Raw genomic sequence first — 25,310 nt, 5'->3', positions numbered from 1 at the left:
GAGCACCAGGCCGTCCATTCACTTTCAGTTTTGCTTCAAATCAGTCAGCGGCCGTGTCTGTCTCTGTCTTTGTATTGTGTGTGTTGCATTGTGTGTTAGCTGGGCAACTCTGATGATGGGACAGACTCAGACGACTCCCCTTTCACTTATCCTTGACCACTTCCAGGACTTCCGGGCTCAAGCACAGAACGTGGGTCTTGTGGTGAAGAAAAATAAACTTGAGATCTTTTGCAGGAATGAATGGCCAACCTTCAATGTCGGATGGCCATCTGAAGGAACTTTTCTCCTCCCCTTTATCGTCCAGGTTAAGGACATTGTCTACAGGCCTAAGACGGGCCATCCTGACCAGGTCCCATACATTTCCACCTGGCAGGACCTGGTTGAGGACCCCCCTACCTGGCTGAAAAGTATCCTACCACTCCGGTCGGAGAAAACCCAAGGCCAGCACAGTGTTTGCCCAGCAGGAAAACTTAAGCCCAAAGGGACTAAACTCTCCGCCCCCTTGCATCCTGTTTTGCAGGGTGGGGTGGCCCCTGGATCTTTTTCCCCCACTCTACCATCCCTCGAGCCAGGCATGCCCTAGTGTCCAGCCAGCCCCAGGAGAGGCTGAAGTGGTGGCAGCGCCACCTATTGGTAGTCCACCGCATACCCACAGGAGGTCCTTATGGAATGCATCTGGACAGTCTGGGCAGGCTGTGGTCGATTCTACTGCCTTACCGCTCCGGGCAGTGGGCCCTCCTGAGGGGGAAACCCGGCACTACTGGCCTTTCGCCACTAGTGACCTATACAACTGGAAAATGCAAAACCCTAAGTTCTCAGAAAAACCCACCGCCCTTATTGACCTATTAGATTCTATCCTTTTCACCCATCAGCCCACTTGGGACGACTGCCAGCAGCTGCTACAGGTCCTCTTCACTACCAAGGAGAGGGACCGAATCTTGGCAGATGCATGGAAGTCCATTCTGGACGACAATAGGCAGCCTACCATGAACCCAGCATTAATTGAGGCTGTGTTCCCACTGATCCGGCCAGACTGGGATTTCAATACAGCAGAAGATAAGGTGAGGCTCCAGGTTTACCGCCAGACTCTAATGGGGAGTCTACTAAAAGCAGTGAGGAAGCCAACTAATTTGGCCAAGATAGGAAATGTACAGCAAGAGAAAGATGAGTCCCGTGCCGCCTTCCTAGAGCGGATCACAGAGGCGTTCTGCACCTACACGCCCATGGATCCAGAGTAGGACAGTAGTAAGGCAGCTATTATGTTGGCTTTTGTTAATAAGTCAGCTCCTGCCATTAAAAGAAAACTTCAGAGAATAGACAGGTTGGCAGAGAAGTCCTTGCAGGACTTGCTGGTGGTGGCTGAATGAGTATACAACAACCAAGAAAGCCCAGAAGAAAAACAGATGTGTGCCAGCAACATGCAGACCAAGGACCTCGCTAAGATCCTGCTCACCGCCACAGTAAGTGGCTCCAAAGAGAAGGAGCGGAGGCTGCAGAAACTGGCTGCCAAAGGAGGTAGGGAGCTGCCCTGGGGGGAATGACCTTGGCTACGGAGAGATCAGTGTGCATAATGCAAGAAGACTGGCCACTGGCCAGAGAATGTCCCCAAAAATGGGACAATGAGGACCTCCCTTGAAACCAAGCCCACATTCTACAACTTGGGGAACTCAGAGACTAGAGGGGACAGGGTTTGGATCTCCTCTCCGAGCCCTGGGTAACCCTCAAAGCGGAGGGGGCGCCAATAGACTTCTTAGTCAATACACAGCACTCAGTCCTAGTTGAAAGTAGAAGCAAGTTAGCCTTCAAGAAATCCTGGGTGCCAGGCACCACTGAGATGAAACAATACTCGTGGACCACCCGGAGAATACTGGACATAGGGGCAGGGTGAGTGTCACACGCATTTATGGTCATCCCAGACTGCCCTTACCCCTTACTTGGTAGAGACCTCCTTAGCAAAATCGGAGCACAAATTTCTTTCAAACAAGGAACACCACAGGTTAAAGACAGACAGGGACATCCTGTCCATGTCCTAACCCTGCGCCTAGAGGATGAGTATCAACTCCATCAGCAACCTCTGCAATGGAGCCAAGCAGATATCTCTGAGTGGCTGAAATCCTACCTGTCAGCCTGGGCCGAAACACCGGCCCCCGATCATAGTCGAGCTCAAGCCTGGAGCTGAACCGGTGTGGGTAAGGCAGTACCCCATGACCCCTGAAACCAGAAACAGAATTCTACCACACATTCAGCAATTACTGGACGCCGAGATTCTGATCCCCTGCCAGTCCCCATGGAACACCCCCTTGTTACCAGTTAAAAAGCCCCTCACTAATGATTACCAGCCAGTTCAAGACCTCCAGGAGGTTAATAAGTGGGTAATAGACATTCAACCAACTGTACCAAACCCCTACAACCTCTTAAGCTCACTGGTCCTGTCCCAGACCTGGTATATGGTATTAGATTTGAAAGATGCCTTCTTCAGCTTGTCGCTGGCATCCCAGAGCCAGGCCCTGTTCGCCTTAGAGTGGAGTGATCCGGAAAGAGGCATCGGTGGACAGCTAACGTGGACCTGCTTGCCACAAGGGTTCAAGAACTCTCCAACTATCTTTGATGAGGCCTTGCATGAAGATCTGGGTGAGTTCCACAGACAACACCCCAACCTGACCCTCCTCCAGTATGTAGGTGACATCCTAGTGGCGGCCATCAGCAAACAGGACTGCCTACAAGGTACACGGGACCTGCTTGTCACCCTGGGGGACTGGGGGTATCGGGCATTGGTGAAGAAGGCCCAGATCTGTCAGCAAACTGTAAGTTACATGGGATACACCTTTAAAGATGGTCAGAGGTGGCTCGCTGAGGCCAGGAAGCAGACTGTGCTCAAGATCCCGACCCCAACCAACCCTAGGCAGGTGCGAGAGTTTCCGGGGTCTGCAGGGTTCTGCTGACTTTGGGTACCAGGCTTTGCTGAAATCGTGAAACCCCTCTATGAATCCAGAAGGGAGGGATGCCCCTTTGAGTGGACAACAGAAGGAGAATTGGCCTTTCAGAGACTTAAAAAAAATTTTTTTTTTTTTTTTTGTAGAGACAGAGTCTCACTGTACCACCCTCGGGTAGAGTGCTGTGGCATCACACAGCTCACAGCAACCTCTAACTCTTGGGCTTACACGATTCTCTTGCCTCAGCCTCCCGAGCAGCTGCTTTCAGAGACTTAAAACTGCTCTGCTTTCTTCCCCTGCTTTGGGGCTCCCAGACATTACAAAACCATTTCATCTCTATGTAGACGAACATAAAAGGATAGCCAAGGGAGTGCTGACCCAGACCTTGGGGCCCTGGACCCATCCTGTAGCCTACTTATCAAAAAAACTAGACCCAGCGGCATCAGGATGGCCCCCCCTGCCTCCGCAATGTGGCAGCCACTGTGCTGCTTGTAAAGTTCACAGACAAACTCACCATGGGGCAGGAACTGTTGCTAACCACGCCCCATGCCGTCAAAGGAGTCTTGAAACAACCCCCAGACTGGTGGATGAGTAACGCGGCTAACATACTACCAGAGCTTGTTACTAAACCCACCACAAATCCGGTTCTTGCCCAGCACTACCTGAACCCTGCTACTCTCCTGCCCAACCTGGACGTGGAGACACCACTCCACAACTGCCAGGACATCCTGGCCCAGGTCCACAGCACACGCCAAGACCTGACCGACCAACTGCTACATGATGCCAAGGAGACTTGGTTCACAGATGACAGCAGCTTTGTGAAGGGTGGCTGACGGTACACTTTGGGCTGAACCCCTTCCAGTTGGAACCCCTGCCCAACGGGCTAAATTAATTGCCCTTACCAAGGCCCTAGTTCTAGGCCGAGGGAAAAAGCTTAATATCTATACTGACAGCCGATACGTGTTTGCCAAGGCTCACATCCACGGGGCCTTCTACCAGGAGAGGGAGTTGCTGACAGCGGAAGGGAGGACTGTTAAAAATAAGCAAGAAATACTGGACTTATTAGCCACCATCTGGCTATCAAAAAAGCTAGCCATCATCCATTGCCCGGGGCACCAAAAGCCCACTACCCCAGTGGCAAGGGGCAATCATCCGGTGGACAAGGCCGCCAGAAGTGCAGCCCTCAGAGCCACATAGGCCCTGGCAGTTACCCTACCCGACACTGGGCCTCCAATCCTGCCAGAGGAGCCCAGATACACCCCTGAAGACTTGGCATGGATCCGCATCATCCCTCAGGCACATAACCCCTCCCAATACAATGGCTGGTGGTGCACAGCCGATGGAAAAACCATCCTCCCTGCGCAGCTAGGGCTAGACATCTTGCAGCACATGCACCAGGCAACCCATATGGGCAGCAGGAAGTTAAGAGATCTAGTCCGACATGCACAGATTAAGATCAAGCGAATGGATGCCAAAGTGGACCAGATAGTTAACACTTGCAAAGCTTGCCAGCTCACTAATGCCTGTACCGGGCCTACTACCCAAGGCACCCACACGAGGGCACCAAAACTGGTGTGTATTGGGAAGTCACGGAAATTAAGCCTGGTCGGTATGGGTAAAAATATCTCTTAGTCTTTGTAGACACCTTCTCAGGATGGGTAGAAGCCTTCCCCACAAAATATGAAACTGCTCAAACCGTGGCAATTTGAGCTAGAAGACATTCTTCCCAGGTATGGACGACCAGCTATAATTGGCTCAGACAATGGGCCAGCCTTTATATCTCAAGTAACTCAGGGAGCAGACACAGCACTGGGGACAACCTGGAAATTACATTGTGCATACAGGCCCCAGAGCTCAGGACAGGTAGAAAGGATGAATAGAACTTTAAAAGAGACTTTAACCAAATTAACCCTAGAGTCTGGCGGGGACTGGGTGGCTCTCCTTCCCTTTGCCTTATATAGGGTCAGAAATTCCCCCTACACCCTAGGCCTCTCCCCCTATGAAATTCTTTATGGAAGACCTATTATTCCAAACAACCGCATAGATCTTTTAACAGAGGCAAATGATGAGGATTTTCTCCTTCCCCTCTGCTGTTACCAGCAGGTTCAGAAAGAGAATTGGAACTGCCTGAGTGCCGCCTACGCGGCAGGCCCGATCCCAGAGCCTCACAAGTTCTGGCCAGGGGACTGGGTCTATGTCAAGAGACACCGGCAGGAAACTCTCGAACCACGGTGGAAAGGGCCTTACATCGTGATCCTGACCACCTCCACTGCACTCAAGGTCGATGGCATCGCTGCATGGGTCCATCACACCCACGTCCGGTTGGCAGACCCGTTTGCCATCAAGGAGGATTATATCCCACAATGGAAGCTCAAGAAAGACCCTGCCAACCCACTCAAGCTCAAATTCAAGCACCCAGCACAGTCGCCTTGATGACGGTCCTGGCACTTTTGTTAACTGTATGTAATCCTTGCTCAAGCTCACGCCAAGCCCCTAGCAGCCCACACCAGCCTTTAAATATCACCTGGCAGATGCTGGGAGGAGCCAAGGGAGGAATTCTAAACCAGACCTGGGGCTTACATCTCCAGGGCACCTGGTACCCAGATTTACTAGTAGATTTAGATGATTTAATTGGGGTGGGGGGCGCCGGAAGGCCCCGAGAATATACCCACCATTATTACTTGTGCCCTGGCCACAGGGTAGACAAGTGTGTCAGAGCTAAGCATTTCTTCTGCCAAGCTTGGAGTTGCATCTCTACAGGCCAAATCTGGTGGGACCCCCTTCACAAAGGAGACCTCATTATGGTACGGGGAGCCACGGCCCTATCATCTTGCTGACGAACGGGGGTGCTGGGTTATCCTAATTGACCTTGTGATCCTGTACTCATCAGGTTCACGGCAGCAGGGAAACAGGCAACAGGATGGGAATGGGGCAAGACCTGGGAATTCGCCTGTATGACAAAGTCCCCCAGTGGCCCCTCACGGACCACGGGGGCAAGTTCACCCTAAAGGCTGTCTATACCATCCCCAACTCAGCACCCCCCTCTAGCTGTCAGCCCAAACCCAGTTTTTCAACCGCATCCACCAGCTCTGGTTACTCTACCCTCTGCACACTCCACTCCTAGTTCCCTTCTCAGCTCCTCACCAATTAACTACAACAGGCCCCCAGATCCTACTTGGGACCTCCTCGTCAGCACCTATCGGGTACTTAATCAATCACGGCCGGAGCTGACTGCTGCGTGCTGGCTCTGTCTTGATGTGAAGCCCCCTTACTATGAGGGCGTAGCCCTCCAAGATAGCTTCACTCCTGGTGAGGCCACAGCTTGCCGCTGGCATCAGCATGGCCGCCCTCTCCTTACCCTCCAACCTGTCTCAGGGAAGGCAACTTGTGTGGTGCAACTTGTGAGGTGCCACCTCCCACAGGCACCTGTGTGACAGTACCTACCAGTGGAATGGAACCGGGTATTTACTGCCCCCCAAAGATGCCTGGTGGGCTTGTTCTATGGGCCTGGCCCCATGCATACACTCAGGAGTCTTAAATGCGACCAAAGATTACTGTGTCCTTGTGCAACTGATATCTAGACTAATTTACCATAAACAAGAGACTATTTTCCAGAGATTTAAAAACACAGGCTTTCGTTTCAAAAGGGAACCTGTGACGGCTCTCACCATCTCTGCCCTGTTAGGACTGGGATTAGCAGTAACAGGCACTGGAATCTCAGCTCTAGTCCTCCAAGATAAAACTATGGGACACTGCGAGCGGCTATCAATCTAGATATAGAAAGAATAGAAAAATCCATCACTCTACTTCAGGAATCCCTCACTTCCCTCTCTGAGGCAGTGCTCCAGAACTGGAGGGGGCTTGACTTGCTGTTTTTGTAGCAAGGAGGTTTGTGCGCTGCTCTAGGTGAAGAATGCTATTTTTATGCTGACCATTCTGGGGTAAAGAATCTATGACCCTAGTACAGGAAGGACTACAGAAACGCAGACAAGAAAGAGAGCAGGCCCAGAATTGGTATGAGGCTATGTTTAATTGGTCCCCATGGCTTTATCACCCTTATTTCTACCATAGCTGGACCCCTAATCCTGCTCTTACTAACCTTAACAGTAGGACCTTGTATAATTAACAGACTTATAAATTTTATAAAGGAAAGAGTTGGGGCAGTGCAACTCATAGTCCTCAGAGCCCAGTATCAGCCCTTAAGCTCCCCTGATGATCTCAAGGTCACCACTGAGGTCCCATGATTGGGTCCTCTTAGGAGAAGGCGGGGAATGGAGAACCCAGTGATGACATTTTGGGCTCTCATCCTCCATTTTAGAGCAAACCTGAAAGTCCCTAGTTTCGTTTCTTGGTAAACCACACCCTTCCCCATCTCCCAGAGTGCATCTGTTGCCCCCACCCCCGCCATTAAAATTGGCAGAACCCAATCAGCTTTAAACTCCAGTATAAGTACAAGAAATAACCAATCCAGGGACTACACCTTGTTTTTCCCACCCTTACCCCATACAAACCCCCACGTGCCCCAAGCACGGGGCTCTCGGTCCCAGCTGTGTCTGGGAATGCCGGCAGCCCAGGCTCGAGCTTGAATAAAACGTCCTCATGTGATTGCATCAGTGTCTGGCTCTCTTGTGTGGTCATTGGGGACCCCGATCCTAGGGTGTAACATTAGAGCTTGCTTAAAGAATGTACATTTTTAAGTCTATGTAAATGAAGTTTCTTAAATGCAGCCTTAGGTGATTGCAGCTACATTAATTCAGCCTTCCAACACAACAAGCTTCCTCACCCCTGCCACAGACGACACAGGCCAAAGAAGCTGGACTGAGGGCACAGGCCTGGCCTGCCCAGCTTTGCCTCCTGACACAGAGCGACCACCTGCCTGAACAGAGGCAGGAAGACAGCAGGACTGTGGATGGTGATCATTTTTGACATGACTAGAAAATTATTATCTCCCTAACTTGCATATGCAGTTAGAGACCTGGGCCCCAGAATACAGAGGGCAGGAGGAGACAAGGGTCTGGCAGTGGGCACACTCTTTTCTGAGTAACGTCCCCAAAGCTAAAGCCCAGAAGACATGGAGGTAAGAGAGTCTGGTAATTTCATGCTGGGGTTCTTTTAGCCTGTCACAGAACCAGGTAGCCAAAAGGGAAGACACTGTAAGCAGGTCAATCAGGTTCAACAGAGGATGGCTCACTTGATGCCTAAAAGCCACCTCAGTGAGTTGTGTGCCTCAGCCTGACCTCAAGCTGCAGATGTGAGACAAAATTAACCAGGAAACAGTGATCCCAGCCCAGGAGATGGCCTCGCACTCTGTGTGGGCCGATCCTTCATCGCCTGCACTCAGCTGGCATTGAGTTCATTTGAAATATTCTGGAAAAGTTTTTTGCATTCATAAAGATTCAGGAAAAAGTAGGTTCTGTGAATAGAAGTGTAAAAAGCCAAAAGAAAAAATGAAGGACACTGGGGATGAGGTAAAAGGAAAAGAAGAGGAATGGCAGAAGAGCAAGTGACTAGAGCAATGAGGTCTCGGCCTCAAGTGGATCTGGGCTTGAATTCTGGCTGTGGCATTTGTTAGATATGCAGCTTTGGGCAAATGACGTAACTTCTTTAAGTGGTTAAAGAAGTCTGGATTTTTTTATGGGTAAATGGGGATCAAGAACCTGTCTCACAGGTTATTCTGAGCTTTAAAGCATACAACATGAGGGATAAAGAGAAAGAAAAGGAAAAGCACCAGCACAGGGCCTGGGCAGCAGTCAGTATTTAATAAACGGTGGTCAGTATTGTACTAACAAGCTTAGGAGAAAAGAGAATTGGTGGAGGCCAAGAAAGGGCTTCCAAAACCCCCAAAATACAATCGATATTTATTGTACAGTAAATATTATATGATAAGCTACACTGTAGGTACTAATGAGCAGAATTAAAACTGCAAAAATGCCTGATTCATAGTGCAGAGGAGCTCCAGAAAGCCAAGAAAAAGGAATAAAAGCTGAAGAGGATGAGAAAAAGGCTGAATCAGTGATTCAGCCTCTATTAATTAAAGATATTTTTGGAATATAAATCAAGCAAAACAAAAGCAGTAAGCTAAAACGTGAGCAAGGAAAACGTCCTGGAGTGAATAACGATCTCAGCAAGCAGCTCAAAGGGCTCACTAAATTTCAGACAAAATTAATTTAAAACATTTTTAAAGACTCACACCTAGCCATAATTCAGCAAAAAATTTAAACTATGGAGGTAATTTTTAAAAATGCCTCCAGAAAAAGGTCCCAGGGACCAGTTTACCACAGAGATCTTTGAAACATTCGGCAAACTGTTCTAGAGCATAGAAAAAAGATGGAAAAACCATCCACCTTATTTTATGATGTGAGTATAATCAAAGCAACAAAACCTGACAGAAAAAAGAAACCACTAACCCTAATTTCATTTCTGAATTGATGTAAAAATCCTGAATAAAATCCTACCAATCTGAATTGAGCAGGATAATAAAAGTATATACCCACCACCATCAAGCTGGATTTAGCCCCCAAACCACAGATGGCCCAAGATTAATATTATTTACTGACATAATGTAGTTATCAGAATATAGGACCATCCTATAAGGTAATCTCCATTTTCTGAGTTAGACGTTCTAAATATTATTTTTGCCAACTTAAATAAATAAAAGTCAACTGTTTTAAAATACAATTACATGTATACATTTGAAATCATATAATAAAAGAAATCCTGACTTTAAAATATTTGTCCATTCTTACATATCATGAAAAAAATGTATTCAGCCTCTTCTTATGTGTTCTTGACACCAATAGCTGTTGTCATAAGAGCTACTCTGAGGTGTGCAATGCAGTCTTTCAGAGCTACCATCTTCATTTCTGCCTGAGCACTTTTTAGCCCCCGTATGATACACTAATCCATATATGCTTTCAGTTCAAGAAATTGTCTGTGCTGAAATGTTATAATTGTGATCTCTACAACAAAGGCTTATTTTCTAAATTTATGACTTCTAATTCTTGCAACTGTGAGGTCACTTCCCAAGAATAATCACAAAATCAGTGTTAAATATCCCGCCCCATTTTTTTATTAATTCTTTCTGGAGACCTCTATAGGCATTCAAAACCAGCACTGATGAAGATGCTATAGTAGGCTTCAAAATTATATAAATTGAAAAGGATTCCTGTAATAGAAGTGATCTTGTCACAAAAGTATAAGATTTCTCCCTCTTACCTGAAGGGTAAGTTTTGGAGAAAGCACATTTTACTTTCTATCTAAATCTTTTTCTCAGCAGGCACACTTAGCAAATTGTAGTGTTTGGACAGCACTTCAGTAACTGAATAAGGCTGCCCAGGATAGACACTGTCTATCCCCTGGACCTGCCCAGGTCCCCTTAGATCCATGTGGCAGACACCCTGGGGAAAGCTCTGCTATATCACGAGACCCAATAAGAACATAAGGACAGGTGGCACCGTAGCTCAGTGAGTAGAGCGCCAGCCACATACACCCAGGCTGGCGGGTTCGAAGCCAGTCCCGGGCCAGCTAAATAACAACAACTACAACAACAACAACCAATTAGCCGGGTGGAGTCCCTGTGGTCCCAGCTACTTGGGAGGCTGAGGCAAGAGAATCGCTTAAGCCCAAGAGTTTGAGGTTGCTGTGAGCTGTGACACCACAGTACTCTACTGAGGGCGACGTGAAACTCTCTCTCAAAAAAAAAAAAAATAAAAAAAAAGAACATCAGGACATGGAAGTTGTGTGACTAACAGTGTGTATGACATGGAGATCATCTCAGAGGCAGGAGACTGCAGTGAAGCCAGAAATGCTGAAGCCTCCTCTGCCCAGCTTGGGCAAGATACTCAGCCTCTTTGTACTTCATTTCTCATATCCGCAAGATAAGATAGTGACAGTCCTCAGAGAATTACTTATTGTAGGATTAATTGAACTAATTCATGTAAAGCCCTTAGAATTGTGTCCTGCACACAGGAGGTGCTCAGTAAATGCTACATTCAATAGCCACACTTTCTAAAAAGCAAAACAAACAACGCTTAAAAAAAAAAAACCAAAAAACTGAGTAGAATACCAAGATTAATTCTTCAACATGTCATATCACTCCTACACAGTCATTTTACAGTAAAACTTACCAGGTGACAATCCCTGACCTCACGCTTGGGAGTTTCCAATCAAATTTTTAGATTTTAGCCACGGATCACCATGGATTTGAGAAAGCTACGTTCATGAAAGGCAGACTAAAACAAAGATACAAACAAAAGAACTTAAAGGGAAGAGAGACAATGTTGAGAATATAAGCATATTTTTAAAAAATATGTACATATATACATACATGTATAAAATTAATAGGAGCACGGGCTTTGGAGAAAACAAGTTATTACATCTATAGAATAGATGTAATAATTTCCTCATAGAAAAGGAATCATCAGAAAACAAAAGAGTTCTTGGTAATTAAAACACGGTAGTTGAAATACATTCAATAGAAAATTTACAAAACAATGATAAGGAAATTTCCCAAAAGGCAGAAGGAAGATAAAGAAATTAGGAGAGGGCAAAAAACTAAGAAAATCAGAGGATTGATCTAATATCCAAATAACTGGAGTTCTGTGGAGAAAGAAATAGAAAGGTGAAATGAAGGGCTGAACAGCTCCAAAATAAATAATATAAGGAAATGTCCCAGAACCAGGGATCTGAGTTTTCAGATTGGAAGTGCTCTCTAAATACTCTGCACAATGAAGAAACAAAGCTCTACATTTGAAGACTCTAGCCTATTTAAATGGCTCTATTTCTTAATATCACAGGCTATCTATTTGCACTGACACAAAAACCCCTCCAGCCAGCAGAGGTGGAGGTGTGGAAGATGCCGGGGCCGTTGAGAGAGCTGAGAACAGGCCACTGCAGGGACTTTCCACGCAGCAGCCCACATGTGAGTGATGTCCCCTCACATTCACTCAGTTAGCGCATGCTTGGTTCAAGAGTACTCCCAGAATATTTGGTATCTGAAGGAAGAGGGGGAAAGTCCATAATCTTTTTTCATCAGACACATCTTTCTACCCATTGTTACCACGTCTCCACTATTGCGCTCAGCATTTATTTTAATAAAGAAATGCTAATCACTCCAGTTTGTCTTCATTCCAGTTATTGAGCATCCGTCCCAGGCTTTGCTGAGAGATGATTTTCCTATTGACAGACTCACCTGTGGAGAAGATGAACACCGTGTTGCTCCAGAGCCCGCTGCTTTTTAAGGCTGCAGTGACATTTCCTATCGCTTCATCCATAAGGGACACCATTCCCGCATAGTGATGCCTGTTCTTGTCTTGGATGAAGTCATATGGCTTCAGATATTCCTCGGGGACCTGAAGGGGCTCGTGGACAGACTGGAGAGCGAGGTAGAGGAACAGAGGCTGGAAAGAGAATTTGTTGAAATCAGCTAAGAAGGCATGGAAACATTAAATATAGAAGGATAAGGAAGTCCAGATTCGTCAGTTAATGAAAATAACTGAAAATAGCCTACAGAGTGCATTGAAAGTATTTGTGAATCAAATGTGTAATAAAGGACTCATATCAGGAGTATATAAAGAACTCTTGGAGGGCGGTGCCTGTGGCTCAGTCGGTAGGGCGCCGGCCCCATATACCGAGGGTGGCGGGTTCAAACCCGGCCCCGGCCAAACTGCAACCAAAAAATGGCCGGGCGTTGTGGCGGGCGCCTATAGTCCCAGCTGCTCAAGAGGCTGAGGCAGGAGAATCGCTTAAGCCCAGGAGCTGGAGGTTGCTGTGAGCTGTGTGAGGCCACGGCACTCTACAAAGGGCCATAAAGTGAGACTCTGTCTCTACAAAAAAAAAAAAAAAGAACTCTTGGAACTCAATAATAAAAGACAATTAACCCCCCTACAAAATGGACAAATAATTTGAATAGATATTTCTCCACAAAAGATATACAAATATCCATACACACATGAAAAGATGGTCAACATCATCAATTGATAGGGAAATGCAAATTAAAACCACAGTGAGATAACACTTCACATGTGCTAGGATGTTTAAAATTGAATAAATGGAAAATAACAAGTAGTGAAGCTGTGGAAGAATTGGAACTCTCACACATTGCTAATAGTAAAATGGTGTATATAGCTACTTTGAAAAAAGAGTTCGGCAATTCCTGATTACCACATCACCCACGTGAAAACTTGTAAGAATGTTCACTGCAACATTATTCATCATAGCCAAAAAGTGGGAACAACCAAAATTTCCATCAAGTGATGCATGGATAAACAAAATATGGTATATTTTCAGCAATATTTGGCAATAACAGGAATATAAAGTATCGATAGTACTACAAGATAGATAAACCTTGAACATTACGCTAAATGAAATGAGTTTGTCATCTAAGACCACATATCATGGCCATAAAGTTCATAACTATTTAAGCTACGCACAAACTTTATGGTCACCCTATACAATTTGGTTTATATGAAATGTCCAGAATAGGCAAATCTATAAAGACAGAAAGTGGTTCCCTGGGGCTACAAGAAATAGTGGGGGAGAGGAATGGTAAGTGACTGCTAACAGGTCCAAGGTTTGCTTGAGGGTGATGAAAACGTTTTAAACTTAGACTGTGGTGATGGTTGCACAACTATGAATTTACTATTTAACTTTAAATAAGTGAATTTTATGGTATGTAAATTGTGTCTGAATAAAGATGTTAAAAATGTAAGAAAAAAACACAAGATGGAAAAAAAAAAAGAGTCCTAGAATGGCATAGACAGTCTTGACTCAAACAAATAATATCAATAATGGCAATCATATATCGAATGTTGTCTGTGGACTAGATGATAATAATTTACATATTCCATCTCATTTAACATCCAAACCACCGTATGTTACAACCATCTTACAGATGAGTTAACTTTTAGCAAGTTTTTATTATATGAATAAGACCACATTCATTGAAGAGCAATTTCTTATTGGAAAACTCATTATGGCTCGGTGCCTGTCGCACACTGGTTATGGTGCCAGCCACATACACCGAAGGTGGCAGGTTTGAACCCGGCCCAGGCCAGCTAAACAACAATGACAACTGCAACGAAAAATAGCAGGGCAATGTGGTGGGTGCCTGTAGTCCCAGCTGCTTGGGAGGCTGAGGCAAGAGAATTGCTTGAACCCAAGCAATGTGAGTTGTGATGCCACGGCACTCTACCAAGGGTGACAAAGTGAGACTCTGTCTCAATAAATGAACAAATAAATAAATAAAAGAAAACTCATTATCACAATGTAAATATAGTAGCATTAGATCCTTTCACTTTTTGCTTTAGCTGAAAATGAGTCCCCATCTTTCAGGAAATGTTCAGAATTTTTTGAGAGATATATATAGGGGGAGTTTTTGAGATAAAACACAGCAACCTCAAATTCTTGGGCTCAAGCAACTCTCTTGCTTCAGCCTCCCACGTAGCTGGGACTACAGGTGCCCACCACAATGCCCGGCTATTTTTAGAGATGGGGTCTCACTCTTGCTCAAGCTGGTCACAAACTCTTGAGCTCAGGCAATCCACCTGCCAATCCAGGCCTCCCAGAGTGTTTTTTGATATATTTTATGAAAAAACAAGTGTACATACTAACTATGCTTTCTTAGTCTTTGATGTAGGACCAATTGAATTCCTGCAAACGAAGAGGTGCGATACCATTTTACCTCTTACACCACTTCACAGCATTTAACATATTCCAGGTCAGCCTCTCCTCTTTAATGAGCATTTCTGAAGGATTCCTCTTCATTGTGCTCCTACAGAGTTTTTTAATGAGTTGACAACCCTCAGAGAAACAACTGGTCCAACCCAAGAATAAACACATAATTCTGTTCAAGTATTTGAGGCATTTAAATCTCATAAATGAATGGGAAAAGGTTAGAAAGCAGAGTTGGAGGGAGGCCTCTTATTTCATTCTTCATTGTTTATAAGTTCTTTTAAATTAGATATTATACTTCCCTGTGATAGAATAAGGAGCATCTATGTAGTATTTAACTAGATGACCAAAAATGTATTTGTAGTTTAGATCTTAGGAATTTAGAAAAATGTTTTTCCCCAAATCAAAAAGTTAAAAATAACTGCTAAATATGAAGTCATTGCTTTCAAACCTGTTTAACTAAAGAGGTAGGTGATGGAATGCAAACAATCATAACATAGGAGTTGTGCTTCACCTGTACAATATCTCCATGGGAAAAGATCCCAAATTCCTACTCCAAAAGTCTCTCCGGGGTGTCCAACTTCTTTTTTCTCCAATGCACATTGGAAGAATAAGAGTTGTCTTGGGCCACACAAATGCTAAGGGAAGCTGATGAGGAAAGGTGATAGCCGACACCACAGATAAGCAAAAAAGTCCTTACAAAATCAGCAGGCTTGGACACACCTAGATACTAAAACTTGTAACACTATGAGGTCTGCCTCCCATCCCCCTCAACACACACACTTGCACTCCCGCTGCACAAGTCAGATGGGAACACTTCCATATTCTTGCAGCCTGTGGTGAAGGGCATCCCAGCAGACACCCGCCTGGGTGCTGAGGAGAACCTGGCTGGCACGTCTGCAGGGAAGGCTGTGCAGGGCACCTGACCCTGTAGTGCACTGTGTACACCGGGACTAGCCGGGGGAGCCTTCGGCCATAGATCTGTCCGGATGGGGACACGATTAAAAATCAGAAGGCTGGGGCGGCGCTGTGGCTCAGTGAGTAGGGCGCCGGCCCCATATGCCGAGGGTGGCGGGTTCAAACCCTGCCACTGCCAAACTGCAGCAGAAAAATAGCCGGGCGTTGTGGCGCGCACCTGTAGTCCCAGCTGCTCCGGAGGCTGAGGCAAGAGAATCGCGTAAGCCCAAGAGCTGGAGGTTGCTGTGAGCCGTGTGACGCCACGGCACTCTACCCGAGGGCGGTACAGTGAGACTCTGTCTCTACAAAAAAAAAAATCGGAAGGCTACAATGATCTGCAGCCCACATAAAGTTTAAAAAGTCAGGAAATACTACAAAGAAAGTTGTTTTTACACACATTTTCTTGAAAACAGGGGCTCCACCCCCGACCGCTATCCAATTTACTAGAATGTTCCCACTGTTTTTGGTGAACTGCTTCACTTATTCAGGGTAGCAGTCTGACCCCTGCAAACATGAGAGTTTGTGGCTCTCAACAGTGGACAGAAGGGAGGAATGAGAGAAGGAACCACAGGGAAAGGAGATGATGTTCTCCACCAGGTCATTAGCAGCAACACAGCAACCCACATGGTGGAGGAGAGAAAAGGGAGGGAGGGCAGGTGATTCCCAGCCAGCAACTGATTCCTAATGGCATGGCAGGGGAGGGTGGTGGACAGTCCTTAGAACTGTGCCAGGGAAAAAAAATTATTCTGGGACCATCATTAGAGGGTCTTACAAACATTCAGTATAGAAGTCATTCACTCATTTTGTTAAATACAGATGGTCCCCGAGTTGCAAACATCCGACTTACATACAATTTGCACTTATGAATGGAGGCTATTATGGTAAGTCCCTGAATTATAAATATCTGACATGAGACTCACAGCTATGAATGGAGGCTATTACAGGTAATAGGTAAATGTTACCTGTTCCAACTTACATACAAATTCAACTTAACAAACCTACAGAACCTATCTCATTCATAACCTAGGGACGGCCTATATAGCAAAAAGTAATCTGGAAATTTTTCCCATAACTATTCCTTAGCAGTCATGACATTACCATCACACTTGAGGGGCTAAAAATATAAAATTACATTACCGTCAGTCCAGTGGTCAGACTTCTATTTATTCAAACATACGGAGCAGTAAATGAGAAAAGGAAGTGAAAAAAAAAACCTCTGAAGGGTAAGAGGCAGCCCGCCACACGACTGCCCAGACCATGCAAAGGCCTTGCACTCCTGTCAACCAGATCCTAATAACTTAGAAATATAGATAAAAATACTTCTTGAACAAAAGATAATCTCTTCCCTCTCATCAGCAGCTGTCAGCTACTAGTGTGTTGGCAGACAGCTTGACACATGTCGGATGGCTACGGGTCACTGGGAGGATGGAGAATGATGAGTAGTGCAGCCCAGTTCAAGAGGTGAGGACTGATGCAACTCATTTTAAGATGTTTCCATCCTATATGGCAAAAAATAAAGGTGTAGTACTCAGAAGGTCAACTTTGTGAAAGAGCTCAATCCCCAACAGTGCTAAATGGGGATTGAGCATTTCTATATTATTTTGAGTTTTTTTCTCTTTATTTTTTATTTTTATTATTATTTTCTTTTATTGTTGGGGATTCATTGAGGGTACAATAAGCCAGGTTACACTGATTTTTTTTTTTTTTTTTTTTTGAGATATAGTCTCTGTCATCCTGGGTAGAGTGCCATGGCATCATAGATTACAGCAACCTCAGACTCTTGGGCTTGAGCAATCCTCTTACCTCAGCTTCCCTAATAGTTGGGACTATAGGTGTGCTAGTTTTTCTATTTTTAGTAGAGACGAGGTCTCACTCTTGCCCAGGCTGGTCTCAAACTTCTGAGCTCAAGTCATCCATCCGCCTCAGCCTCCCAGAGTGCTAGAATTACAGGCATGAGCCACCACACCCACCTGGTCTCTGTACTATTTTTATTTTTATTTATTTATTTTTTGCAGTTTCTGGCTGGGGCTGGGTTTGAACCCACCACCTCTGGCATATGGGGCCAGTGCCCTACTCCTTTGAGCCACAGGTGCTGCCCCTCTATACTATTTTTAAATTGAAAAAGAGAGAAAGTAATATTTTTAGTACTATATTGTGGCCCCATGGAAAGAACTATTAACTAGGGCTCCACAGTTCCCCAACCACAGTGAAGACCCTCTCTGCAGCCACTACCAGGGGTCCTCAAACTACGGCCTGCAGGCCACATGTGGCAGTGTGATTGTATTTGTTCCTGTTTTGTTTTTTTACTTCAAAATAAGATATGTGCAGTGTGCATAGGAATCTGTTCATAGTTTTTTTTAAACTATAGTCCAGCCCTCCAACGGTCTGAGGGACAGTGAACTGGCCCCCTGTTTAAAAGTTTGAGGACCTCTGCCTGCCTGTGAGCAGCTGTGGCCAATTCCCCACTCCTGCCAACCAGAGCATCGGTCTAAAGCAAAGCAGCTGCCATCCTGGGACTGGGCTCGTTCCTACTAGAGGTCTGTCATGCCTTCGCTTATTGGACCACTCCAGCCTTACTGACATCCTGATTCCAACACTGGAGTCCTGGGCCCTATGTCCATCACCACCAGTCTCTGGATTTAGGCTAGATAGAGCCTGATCTCTCCCTTGCCTTCCCTTGGGTCCAGATCCCCGTTCTGATCAGCCCAGTGACAGTCTTATGTCAATCCTAACTTTAATACTTTCAGGTGTCTTAGGAAAATAAAATGGAATTCTAGATGTGAAATCATGACTAAATATATATGTATTACATAAAAAGCAAGACTTTATTACCCAAAGCTATTAGCATATTCATGGGTAAGATTCTTCAGGTTCTTTCCTGTCGTAGTATGCCGTATGGCTCCTCCATACACACCCTAAATATCCTCACTGTGCTAAGAAAACTTATTGCAGTAGGAAGAAAGCCTTATTTTTCATTTCTTTACTACATTTTCTTAATTGAAAGCACAAATGAAGAAAAAGCATATAGTCAGTCTTGAAATTATATTTTCTATCTTTGACTTCCAAATTAAGACATTCTTCCCTAAATTATTCCAGGACAAAGAGTCTACCACTAGAGATTAACATTTTATTTTGGAAGCTTCTAGTAGATGAGGCATGTGAGATCACATTCGTTTTTATTCTCTGAAATGCTATAGAGGGACTATTTTTAGCAGGAAGCTACTTGATGAGTATGTTACTTCCACTCTGCAGTGTTCTTGCTGTGGAGAATTACCTTGCAGCAAAGGAGAAAGGACCTGCCTTCCTAACACAGCTGAAATGCTTCTTGGCAGCGCTGCCCTGCGTCCAGCATCAACACCCACTCGTCAGTTACAAACTATCTCCATGTGCTTCTTCCTTTCAAGGCTTTTTAAAATAGGCAAACTTTTAAGGCAGCTTGTGGGTGCTTCTTGTGCATTTCTCTAGTGATTTTCATCTTAGAACAAATTGTCTCTGTTACCATCTGTACATATCACCTGAGAAATTAGCAGAGAATTAGATTAAATGCTAGGGTGGAATGAAGAATGATGAGCAGCACAGCTCAAACTGGTGAGATGCATCATTTTCCTGAGAATTGAAGATGTAAACACCTGCCCTGACTTTCTTCAATAAACATTCATGGGTTACCACTTGACTGTTGGTTGTTTCATTCATTTATGTCTATGCTTGAAACTTTCTTTTGAGGATAAGGGGAAATGGTGGGTACTGCTACGGAATGTTTCAGACACTGTAGGAAAATAACCATCCTCCCATCTGGCAACTTCCAAACCATCACCACCCTCCTTCTGCGCTTGCGAGCTCTCAGAGCCTCCCCCTGTCCTCCCTTCCTGTGCTTCCCACCACACTGGGCCCACTCACAGATTTCATACCAGCTGCTTCCTCTTATTCGCTTAATGTTACCCAAGCCCTGTGACAGAATACCCTATTGTTCCTTAGTAGCAACGAGTTTTTATTATGGGGAGGTTACAGTTGCTGCTTGATTAAAGTATTGTTAGACTGTGAGGCTGTAAAAGGTATTTGGCTTCTGCCTGCCCCTCTGTGTTTAAGGGGAGTGCCCTGAAGGGCCCTTGTGGAAGGCTCCTAACTGCATAGGGTGTCCATAGTGGCTGCCCGTCAGCACCACTGGTAGTGTGGGGGTGGAGGTAAGGAAACACCAATGACTGGGTTGACCTTGGACCAATGGATTACAATACCTGCGTCAGTATTTCCCACAAGTTTCCCAGATGATTCTGGTATACGATCAGGAGTGAATTCACTAAGTTGAGTCATGAGTTGGGTGGGACTCAGAATCTCCCTGGTTTTGGATATTAGCTGTGAAGTAGGGAGGCTAATTAACTGCAGGAGGTCTGGAGTCAGACAGTGTGAGTTTAAATTCTGATCCTGACTCTCAATAGACCTGTGACCTAGGACAAGTTACTTAATTTCTCTAAGCCCATTTGCTTCTGTGTAAAATGATGCCTCTCTCCACAGGGAATACACAGTTCCCTAGTTCCCAATCCTTCATGTCCCACAGTAAGCATGGCTGCTCTGAGATACTGGCACGTAAGGGTGATTAAAAAGCCAAAGTTGCGGGTGGCGCTTGTGGCTCAGTGGGCAGAGTGCCGGCCCCATATACCAAGGGTGGCAGGTTTGAACCTGACCCTAGCCAAACTGCAACAACAAAAAATAGCCAGGCATTGTGGTGGGCACCTACAGTCCCAGCTACTCAGGAGGCTGAGGCAAGAGAATCACCTAAGCCCAGGAGTTGGAGGTTGCTGTGAGCTGCGATGCCACAGCACTCTACCAAGGTTGACAAAATGAGACTCTGTCTCTAAAAAAAAAAAAAAGGCCAGGGCAGCGCCTGTGGCTCAAAGGAGTAGGGCGCCGGCCCCATATGCCAGAGGTGGCAAGTTCAAACCCAGCCCCAGCCAAAAACTGCAAAAAAAAAAAAGGCCAAAGTGGGACAGAGCTAAGGACAAACACCAGGAAAGATCACTGATGCTGAGTTAGGGGAGGCAAAGAGCGGCAGGAAGAGACCAAAAGCAGTCAGCAGCCACATCCCAAGTCCCAACAGGTCTGCCAATAGACTTCACACCGTGGCCTTGCTATACTTTAGATATTTGACCCCCCAAACCTCACGTCGAAATTTCATCCCCAATATTGGAAGTGGGGCTCAGTGGGAGGTGTGTCGGTTATGGAGTAGATCCTTTAGGAATGGTGTGGTGCTATCTTCATGGTAATGAGTTCTTGCTCTGTTCGTTCCTGAGAGCTGTCTGTTACAAACAAAGAGCCTGGCAACTCTCTCTTCCTCTCTCAGCATGCAGTGTGCACCTCCAGGTCCCCTGCACCTTGTCCAGAAGGAAATGCTGGTGCCATGCTGCTCAGGTAGACTACAGAACTGTGAGTCAAACAAATCTCTTTTCTTTCATAAATTACCCAACCTTAGGTATTCCTTAGACTCAGTGGTTCTCAACCTTCCTAATGCCGGAGCCCTTTAATACAGTTCCTGTGGGTCACGACCCACAGGATGAGAACCGCTGCTTTAGAGCAATGCAAATAGACTAAGACAGACCTGTACCAAGAACCCCGAGGCACTGTCACAGAGGCAAAGTGCAGAAAACTGGGAGACCCAGATAGCATTGCACATTCTGTGATTTGCTGTGTCAGGGTCCTCTTAAAGCACTAATATTGTGGGTGTGCTGATACAGTTCTTCACAGAGCCGTATTGTGAGGACAGTGTCTGACAACACAAAGAGTTGACCCAATTTCAAAAGCATTTATAAGCTAAATCCAGAGAATTTAGCTTAAACTTTAGTTCATAAGATTAACTCTAGGTTAACAACAACAAACATCCAAATAGAAGCTCTCTAGACATAACAGTGACAAAAGACTATTCAGACTCTCTTTTATTTTTACCTATAGATATGTCAAAAGATTTCAGCACATGACGCATGTACACACAGTGGTTTCAGGATGGTATATGCAGCCTCATCAGTATACCAGGTTAGAGACTGGAAAACTCAACATTGTAAGACATCTGTTCTCTCTACGTTGGTCTACAGATACAAATGAAATCCAAATCCAAACATACACTTTCTGGGGGGGAGTGGGGAGTAGAAGTTGCCCACCTCACTATAAAACTAACATAAGAATGCAAAAGATCTAGGATCATCAAATATTCTTTGGGTGAGGGCGGGGTAGAATGCCAAGTTAGAGGACTTGCTCTGTACTCCAAATTTCCATATCCTTTAACAGAAAGCATGCCATAGTAAAGCCCCATCTTACACATCAGTCATTCAGAAAAAAAAGAACAGCATATACAGTCAAGAAAAAAAACAGCATAATCAGTCACAGCATATACACATCATAACCCAAATTTAAAAACGATTTTTATTGGAACACTGTAGACAACATTGTTCCTTAAACTGTGCTCTGGGGACCACTCTCAGCAGAATCCCCTTTTCAGAGTTTCTTTAGAATGCTGACGTATGATTTCTCCCAAACCTAATAAATCACACACTTAGAGGTGGGCTCCAGGATTCTTCATTTTCGACATGCTTCCCAGGCTGATTCTGATGTACTCTAAAATTTGAAAACAACTTTCCTAGAATTTGTTTGATTTTTCCCTAAACGACAGTGGCTTTTCCCTATATTCACCTGAAGTGATTTTACCCTGATGAGGTTTTTTTTTTTTTTTTTTGAGACAGAGTCTCACTTTGTCACCCTCGGTAGAGTGCTGTAGCGTCACAGCTCACAGCAACCTCCATCTATTAGGCTTCGGTGATTCTCTTGCCTCAGCCTCCCAAGTAGCTGGGACTACGGGCGCCCGCCACAATGCCCGGGTATTTTTTGGTTGTAGTTGTTTAGCTGGCCCAGGCTGGGTTCAAACCCGCCACCCTTGGTGTATGTGGCTGGTGCCATAACCACTGGGCTACCAGCGCCGAAACACCTTGATGAGATTTTGACATCAGTAAAGAAGTGAGACTTACCTTCTCGGGTGGATGGTTAGTTATGAGGGCTGTAGCCCTTTCGGTAAATATGTTTGTAGAATACATATTTTTATATCCTGTTGCAACTTCTTCGCCATCTCTAAAATCAAGAGCACATCGTGTGACATTCAGAGCATTGATTAATGTACAGCGCTCATGGGAATAGTAATCTTCACTACCTAGGAGATATCCTACAACAAGAATGGAAGATGAAAATAGTCAGCATAACATAAAACTTGTTAAACTAATGGTTCAGTATTAATTGCCTAATGCAATTGATTGCCCATGACGAGGTTAATCAAATGACAAGGCTAATCAAAGCACCATTTCTTAACGTCTCTATATTTGGTAGCAGAAGGTATTAAACATTATCACATAAAAATTTGAATCCATTCCTCACTCGAGTCTTTAGAACACAGGTTCTATCTTGAGTAATTCCAAGTAAATATGTTTAAAAAATATCAGCATTCAAATTCAGTAAAGGTGATAATACCTTGATCTTTTAAAGCAACGTAGTAAATAATGCTAAAAATAATATATGGTTAATGTGACTTGTGACAAGTTTTTATTCTAAGGTGGTCACATAAATGAGTGCATAATGTGTGTTGTTACTGTCTTTGGGAGACTGGCTTCAAGGTTATTCATAGAAGCGGTTCTAGGAGGGAGTCATCTTTAGTCACATACTGACACCCACTGGTGAAAGACACAAACCTTTCCAAATAGAAGATCTCGAGAAACCACAAAGACAAAAGATCAAACAAAAGTATAGTGCTGAAATAAGATTTTTCTATCTATAATGATTGCAATTTCATCCCAAATGTAAACGGCATCAACTGCCTATCCCACAATTTAGGCATGAACATGGAAGAAAACGAGTTTTCTCAACTAATGGTTGTTTCTGCAAATAATCTGTGCTGCTTATGATTCCATTTATATTAAACATACAGAATAGGCCAATTCAGAGACAGAAAGTAGATGAGTGCTCGCCTAGGGGTGCAGGGTTGGGGGGAAAATGAGGAGTTGACCACTGATGGAGATGGGTTTCTTTTTAGGGGTGATGAAAAAGTTCTGCAATTAGATTGTGATGATAGTGGCACAACCCTATAATTTATTAAAAACCACTGAACTGTATGTTTTAATTGGGCGAATTGTATGGTATGTGAATGGCACCTTGGTAAAGCTATTAGAAAGAAAATCACTTTGCTGTACTCTCCGCTGTCTCCTCACTTACAGCGCTTATTAACCTTACCACAAAGATGATAAAATTGGCCTAGCCCTTTCCCAGTCTTGAACTTTCCCTATAATGACAATTAACGACCTTACATAGCTTATATAAATCAATTCTTTATTAATTAAATCTTCCTTTTTCACAACCCAATAAATTCAAGCTCTTGAATTCAATTCATACCTTAGTCTCGAGATAACTTTTTATGTGGTAATTTTTTCTCCTGCATATACAACAGAAAGGGAAACCCAAAGTTTTTGTTAATTACAACAGTGTGTAACAGAGGAAGTAATGAAATGTATCCTTAAAAATAATTTCAGCCCTTAGATGAGTGATTAGAGCAGTCAAGACACTGGGGTCCTATGTGGGGTTCTTCAAAACTACTGGGTGTTATAGCTTGAGGAAAACCACTTCAGGTTCTTTATCAGCTGAGGGAATATATACAGAGAATATACTTGATTAGAAAATGTACAAACTGTAAATATTAAAAATATATTACAAATAGCAAATTCCAGAAATAAAACTATTATTCACACACATGGCCAAACTGATACGAAGCAACCATGTCACAAGCACACAGAGCTTTTCATTGTAACAGTGATTCACAAATTTGAACTTTGATACTGAACCAGAGAGGGCTATGTTTGGGGAGGGAAACTTAAAAAATAATTCTTTTTTTGTTTTAGTTTTAGATTAATATGAGGGTACAATTAGGTTACATTATTAGAGTTTGTTAGGGGGAGTCCAAGTCGTAGTTGTGCCCCTCACCCAGGAGGTGTGCCTTCCACTGCACCTGTTGGGTGAAAGCACAGCACTTCCCCTGCCTGCTCCCTTCTCCCCACCTTCTCCCGCTCCTTCCCACCTGAGTTTAATGGTGTTTTCTCTTGTGTGAGCATGTATTTTTTGTGTACTGGTTTCATATTAGTACTGAGTACATTGGATATTTGCTTTTCCATTCTTGTGATACTTTACTAAGTAGAATATTCTAGAAAACTAAATCTCTGACCACTTTATTAACAATTGTATTGAAATCTAATTCATATACCACACAAAGTGCCCATGGAAAGTGTTCTAGTGTATTTTCTGAAGGCTGTGCAAGCACCCCATGATCACTAGATTGCTTTTTTAACTAAACATCTGAGTTATGGTAGTGATAACAGTGGCCTGGTCATCAGACCCTTCTTGGCTACGAGTCTCCATTTTATGAATGTGAGGTGTTTGTTCATCTAAGTCCAGATTAGACTTCTTAATTACCACAAAAGAAGGTCATTTATACCTTCTGTACAATTAATTTCAAAGTATATAACTTTTTGGTTTATTTTTTTTGAGACAGAGTCTCAAGCTATCACCATGGGTAGAGTGCTGGGGCATCACAGCTCACAGCAACCTCAAACTCTTGGGCTTAAGCGATTCTCTTGCCGATACGCCTGGCTATTTGAGGGGATGGGGGGTTGTAGTTGTCATTGTTGTTTGGCAGGCCCGGGCTGGATTCTAACCCGCCAGCTCTGGTGTATGTGG

The 25,310-nt window shown here is 44.5% G+C and overlaps 1 protein-coding gene across 1 annotated transcript in view; it reads right to left on the bottom strand.

The window, feature by feature from the left end:
• The window catches only part of ARSB (arylsulfatase B), a 198,117-nt gene that overhangs the window by 151,051 nt on the left and 21,756 nt on the right, over positions 1–25,310 (bottom strand). Inside the window, exons 3-4 of the mRNA XM_053587824.1 lie at positions 22,568–22,758; positions 12,124–12,331 (exon numbers count right to left, since the gene is read on the bottom strand). Coding sequence (XP_053443799.1) covers positions 12,124–12,331; positions 22,568–22,758 — 399 coding nt within the window. The remainder of the gene's footprint in view (positions 1–12,123; positions 12,332–22,567; positions 22,759–25,310) is intronic.

The sequence above is a fragment of the Nycticebus coucang genome, chromosome 1 (genome assembly GCF_027406575.1).
Source record: "Nycticebus coucang isolate mNycCou1 chromosome 1, mNycCou1.pri, whole genome shotgun sequence".
Lineage (NCBI taxonomy): Eukaryota > Metazoa > Chordata > Mammalia > Primates > Lorisidae > Nycticebus > Nycticebus coucang.
The sequence above is the reverse complement of the archived record's forward strand: the minus strand, read 5'-3'. Positions and strand labels throughout refer to the sequence as shown.